Raw genomic sequence first — 6132 nt, 5'->3', positions numbered from 1 at the left:
CCACCCTCATAGTGATTGCGCCTTCGTGCGTCCGTGGTTTTCTCCCGCAAGGGTTTCCACGTAAAATCCCTGTCTCTTGTGTCTCGTTGATCTCGCTTTATCTAACACCTGTGGCACCAAATAAAAAATGCCAGTGGTTTGGCCACATACATGTCTTTTTTTGCGATTTTGTTTTTGGATTGCTCACAATCTGCCGTATAAAGGTCCTCTACGGCTCCTGGTCGAGAGTGGAGTACTGTGCGAGTTTCTTGTCAAGCATGCTACCTCTGTATTAAAATATAAGACATGTTTGTAGTTTCATTTGAACTATAAAAACGTCTTATATCTTGGTACGGATGAAGTAGATGTCAAGTAGTAGCTTCCGGCAATCCAACATCTCCTGATATGAGTAATACGAGATTTTCTAGTGAGCAATACATGTCTCCTTTCTATAAAATGTCTTTTCTAATCTGTTAATGGGAATGGCATGCAAGTTTCATGAAACAAAAACAAAGGTGAGCGTTGGAAACTTTTAACTGTTACAACATATGTTTGTTCACTCGTTTTATTGAGCAACTGTGGTGGCACAAATAACGAACATTCCATGGATATTTAGTATTCCACCGTAAGGAGGAACCCCCCCCCCCCTCCCTCGCGTCACCCCTATCGGGCGACCAAACCCTACCCCCCCCCCCCCCCCTCCTCTCCCCACTGCCGCCCGAGGACGTCGGCGGCCTTGCTGTGTGGCCTTCAATGAGGACGCCGGTGATGCTCTGCTGCCCTGCCCCGGGTGAAGATGGCAACGCAAATCTCACCAATGGATGGTGTCTTAGGGCATGCTCACCAACTGGATGCTGCATCTGCATGCACTTTTTATAAAATGTCCCGCAGCATTGCATGACAGGTCCGGATCCTATGTCGAGTTTGCCTCCTTCTAGGACCATTCACCAACTCCCACAAAGACCACCACTCAAGCACATATCTCCTTTGCCTTCCCATAGTAGCCCTCCAACTCCTCTACAAACAGGCCATCCCCGATCAGGACCTTCCCGCCTCCGCGCGGGCTTTATTGGCCGACGCGCGCTGGCGACAGCGAGAGGGGGGAGTAGATGGGGCGGCTGCTCGGGTTTCGGTCGCCCGTCTGGTCCTACTCACAAAAGTGTTTCAAGCATATATGTTCTCCTAATGTATTTTCATGAAAGCGTATGGTCGTAAATCCTAAAATGAATTCAAAAATAATTCAAGCATGAGACTTGAAACCTGATGAGTTGGGGACAGCACCGTCCCTCTAACCATCCAACTACATGTTGATTTGCTAATAATAAGAAATACTGTAACTGGTGAATAAATCGTGATCTGCAAAGTTGTTTCGAAGTGCCGCTAGTGTGCGCTGGTGGCATCACATTGGCTTTTACTTTTTTTTTTGCTAGTGACACGCCAAAACTATGCATGGTACAAAAAAAAAAAAAACAATCGCCCATGTTGTTGCGCGCGGCAGATTGGATGCCATGTCGCAACCGAACAAACTAAGCGCACTTTTCAGGTAGGGTATCCATCTATCTCCAGCATGCACGCACACACCTAGCTAGCACCTAACCCACATCTGAACCCGGTTCAAAGCAAGTTGCGTCAGCATATATATAGTTCTCGTCGGGATTGAGCAGATAATGCCGATCCTCGCCAGCACCTCTCCCTCGATCTACATTCCTCGGTGGCGATAAGCACCGAGGCCGATCGCCGTCGCGCGCGCACCCAACAGGAGGAGAGCGACGGTGCATGGCCACTGGGCGTGGTGGGGGTGCCGTCTGCTCCCTCTCCGGGCCGGCTCTCCCTCTCGCACCCACGTCGATCGCGCTGCGCCGCGCACAATGCTCGCTCCCTCCCCCTTCCGTTGGATTCCACGCGCCCACTCGCTCGCTCACTCACTCGGCCGCAACGCAACGCCTTGTTCGCCTGAGCTAGCTAACCATCGACCGACGGCGACGGCGACGGCGGCGGACATATAGATGCTCCGATCTAGCTAGGGCGGCGTGAAAGGAAAATCAAAAGGTGGCCGGCCGGGGTCCCTGTCCGTCTCGACTGGAGCGGCCACCGCCCGCCGGAGAGTAGTTGCTTTCGTGCGCTTCAAGAGATCCCGATCGATGGCACCTGGTGGGGGGTGGCCGGTAGTCTCCTTCCTCTGCTACATCGATTATTGGTCACGTACGTCGAGTTCGATGAGTTTTCGTGTCCCTTCACGCTTTATTTATGTTTCGTCTTCGATTTTCTTATCAGCGCAAAGAGGAGTACTGCGGTGTCATAATTTGTGACAGCGATTTTGGTAGTTGGTGCGCAAAAGAAACACAAATTCTTCTTTCTCTCTGACATGACAACTGAGACATCTGGTTTACCAGCGCCACAAAATATGCAATTATTCGAGTAAGACGAAACCGCAACAGTGTTCGAATTCCCGTGTGCTTTCTCCAGGATTATCGTTAACCAGAAGTTTGAAGTCTAAGAAAAATTCGGCAGAATGTGTGCAATTCTAGTCAAGCGCTTGAATAGGGTTTCTTCCAGGAGGCGAGTAGGACGTGGCGGCTGCTCCTCCCCTCCAACCGCCGGCTCCGCCTCGGAATGGAGGAACCCCTGATCTAAGGCCCTGTTCGGTATCGCTCCGCTACACAACTCAGCTCGGAGGGGAGTTGATGGAGCTGCACTTTCCCCACTCGTGGATTCTGAAAATGGGTGATTACCGAACATGTTCTAAGTCTCCCGGTCTGTTATAGAGGTACAAACAATTGTAAAGTTTATCTTCAATCTGCGGTGGTGAGACGATAGCGTCGTTGGCATAGAATAGACTATGCCCGCCTCACGATCATCCTGGTGTTGTTTTGCATCGTCGGGAGGGCGATTGAGGAAGTGGTCCTCTTGGAGGCAGAGTTTCGTCGTTGAGATGATCATCTAGGCTTAGATCCACCTGGAATCTATCCGGCAGGACATAATCGAGGGAGCTTCGGCTTGGATCCATCTCACCTCCTCATGTCTGCAATGTTATGGTTTCTTGTCGGGCATACATATCGGTGCGTTCTTGTTGAAGGGCATCATATCAATTCAGGGGCACAATAACATCAGCTGTGGCTTCGTGGCGTTGGTCTCTACATGCACGAGGACTTCCCGATCATTGACAAGGTGAGACCGGCTCCAATTGAAAAGCAGCGATGCGCCTCGTCAACTCATTTCGTTGGTGGTAGTACTCGAAAAGTGGTTTAGGGAACTTTTTGTAACTTTTATTTATTATGTTTGAGTTATTTTGTATTTCTGATGGCTTTTCTTTTATACAATCGAAGTCGTTCACGTACACAAGCATACAAGGATGCACACACGTACAGTTTTCTCCGATGAACACCTATGAAAGACTAAGCAAGCACATTATCTTGACATTGAAAATCTCGTTATAGACACCTTTCTAGTCGACAGGAACTTTTCCATCCGTTAAACACGCATCATCAAAAGACCTAGAATAAATTAAAAAAATACGAGCATCAATGTTATGTTCGAGACTTGAACTCCGATACGCAGAGAGTATCACTGTACTCCTAATCATTCAACCACGTATTGGTTGGCACTTCTATGACCCTTTATAATGGATCCGAAGCTATTTACAAAAGAAAAAAGTGCTCAAATCTTATAGTCTAAGCTTAGACAGAGCATAGACAGCCACGAAGGAGGTTTGTCCTAGTAGCACCTAAAAAGTCACGCTGGAAATTCCGGTCACGTGGGCCCACGGGAGTCGCATAAGCATAAATACACTCGCATCCACTCGATTCCCAGCTATGCTAGGAATAGAGTGAAGGTGGTTGGGGTTGGGGCAATTGGCATGCACAGTTGGAGCGCGCCCACTCCATGAGCATGACCGCCTCCTCTAGATAGGAAGCCGCTGCCCCCCGTCCGGACGACGAGCCTGGTTACGTTGATGATCGGCCGGGCAGGGCATGGACGAGCTCCTCCTCCTCTTCCTGCTCAAAATGGAGGCTTTCCACATACAATTCTCTCGCAGCTCCTGAATCTCGTAGCCTAGAGCGCACACGCTAGGTTGGTAGATTGCTGCTGGTGGATAGGTACGTGCGTTTTGTAGGCATTAGGCAGCAGCAGGGCAGGTGCTGTGTGGTTGTCGTGGTACAAATCACGTGCTGCTGCTGCTGCTGGTGGTGGTGGATGGGTTTCATGGCCGGGATGCTCCCTGGCGTCGAGTTCGCCAGGAGGAGGAGGCTCCGGCCGGCGGCGGAGGCCCCGTGCGCCGGCCCGCGCCGGCCGTCGTCGCTGGGCACGTTCGGGCACGACCACGCCCACCTCGGCTCGGCAGGTTTTGCGAAGGTAATAACAACTACTCGTAGTACAAGAAGCCATGGATTGTCTGTTTGGTTGATGCCTGCCATGTTGATTGCTAATCTAGGTCGTTTCTTGTGGGTCGATGAAACTGATTTGCAGCAGAGGAGCGGCGCGTGCGAGGAGGCGTGGACGACGCAGCTGGACAGCATCGCCCGGGAGGCCAAGGAGAGGCTGGATCAGAAGCTCAGGAGCCAGAGAGAATCCATGGCCAAAAGGTACTTAAGTACTCATACTTCCGTCTTTCTTACCCTTACTGAATTCACTTCCTGTTTTGCCAAGATTCAGACCGAAGAATTCAGACTTGAGCATGACCCCTGCTTGCTGAAAAATTGTATATATATGAAACAAGAAACATGGGCCTGAATCATCAGATAGCAGGTCCCTTTTTAGTTAAGGAGCAAAAGTACTTTTGTTGAGGAATCCTTCTTCCTGTTGCATCGTCTGTGTTTTCAGAGCAAAACATTAAGTAGTACGTAGTATTTATTTTTTTGGGTAGGGAGGGACGCAATTTGGAATTTGCTCATGATTGATGGGTGGGTTCATGCATGGACTCATGATGTCACTCACTGATCAATCAGCCGGGCTGTAGATGCTGTAGATTTATTCTCAAGAAAATCAGAGTCAGTCGGTATCAAGATACTTACTCCAGTGCTCTGATTTGGTTCAAGGCAGAACTCTCCTGGAGAACAGAGTTTGTTCTCCAGCAGAGCTCTGGCTTGCTGTCTGTATGCTTGACTCTGCTAATCCAGCTTCAGTTACCCACGAACGGTGGCTTAATCAATCCTCTGCGACTGCGTTGCGACTTGCAGGCGCCACAGCACGGGAAGCCTCCGGCTCCCGGCCCCGTCGAGCACCGACGGCGACCACCCGGCGAACGACACGGCCGGGGCGGCGAGCGGGCTGCAGCGAGAGCTGTTCACGAAGAAAGGCGGCGGCCGGCGGTTCAGCTGGGGCCGGAGGAAGGAGCAGGAGCAGCAGCAGCAGGCGGAGTGCGCGGTGTGCCTGGAGGAGTTCCGGGCGGGGGACGTGCTGGCGCACCTCCCCTGCGCGCACCGCTTCCACTGGGCCTGCGCCGTGCCCTGGGTCCAGGCCGCCGCCCGCTGCCCCTTCTGCCGCGCCGCCGTCCCCCTCGCCGACCACCAGCATGTCTAGCGCACGTTAGTCCCTTCTTTCCTTCTCCGCCGGACCAGGCCATGGCGCGTCGGTGGAGCCGCGTGGCACGGCAGTCGCCTGCGAATGGGATGCCTTGTGTCGAGGCCGCTTCTGCTGTGTGTACGGCGCGCGGGTCGCCGGTGTCGCCTGCGAAACAAGCGTGTGGTGGTGCGCGGGGAGACGTGTCCGGCCATGTCGCCGTCGCCGGGAGTTGAAAATATATAGGCCGTGTTTGTTTCATAAGTCTTGAGACTTTTTTAAGTCTCAACTTATAAGTCATAAGTCTCTACCTGTTTGTTTACACGGACTTATAAGTCCCGAGTCCCTATCTGTTCGTTTACAGAGACTTATAAATCCATGTTGCACCTAATAATACACTTGTTCACATGGATCGTCATCAGCCAACGCGTACGGCACACAGGATAAGCACCGCTGCAACGAGGCTCAGGAGAGGGCTTGTCCGGCGATTGGGGGCACCACTGCAACGAACCGAGGCAGAACGAACCGAGGTGGGGCGACGACGGGGCGGCGAACCGAGGCAGAACGAACCGAGGCGAGGCGGCGACGGGGAGGCGACCGGAGCGAGAGGCGGGGCGGCGACGGGGCGAGAGGCGGGGCGGCGACGGGGCGAGA

At 52.4% G+C, this 6132-nt stretch overlaps 1 protein-coding gene across 2 annotated transcripts; it reads left to right on the top strand.

The window, feature by feature from the left end:
* The first annotated feature begins 3776 nt into the window (after positions 1-3776).
* LOC123405448 (probable E3 ubiquitin-protein ligase RHY1A) lies at positions 3777-5884 on the top strand. 2 transcript variants are annotated; one of them, XM_045099125.1, is made up of 3 exons: positions 3777-4332; positions 4450-4562; positions 5157-5884. In XM_045099125.1, exons 1-3 carry the CDS (start codon positions 4174-4176, stop codon positions 5497-5499), a joined length of 615 nt encoding a protein of 204 aa, XP_044955060.1. In that variant the 5' UTR covers positions 3777-4173; the 3' UTR covers positions 5500-5884. The 2 variants fall into 2 exon arrangements, with proteins under 2 accessions (XP_044955060.1, XP_044955059.1); XM_045099124.1 differs by having other exon boundaries at positions 3779-4332; positions 4447-4562.
* Positions 5885-6132: the final 248 nt, after the last annotated feature.

The sequence above is a fragment of the Hordeum vulgare genome, chromosome 6H (genome assembly GCF_904849725.1).
Source record: "Hordeum vulgare subsp. vulgare chromosome 6H, MorexV3_pseudomolecules_assembly, whole genome shotgun sequence".
Classification (NCBI taxonomy): Eukaryota; Viridiplantae; Streptophyta; class Magnoliopsida; order Poales; family Poaceae; genus Hordeum; species Hordeum vulgare.
Note: the sequence above shows the minus strand (reverse complement) of the source record. Positions and strands in the feature narration are given on the sequence as shown.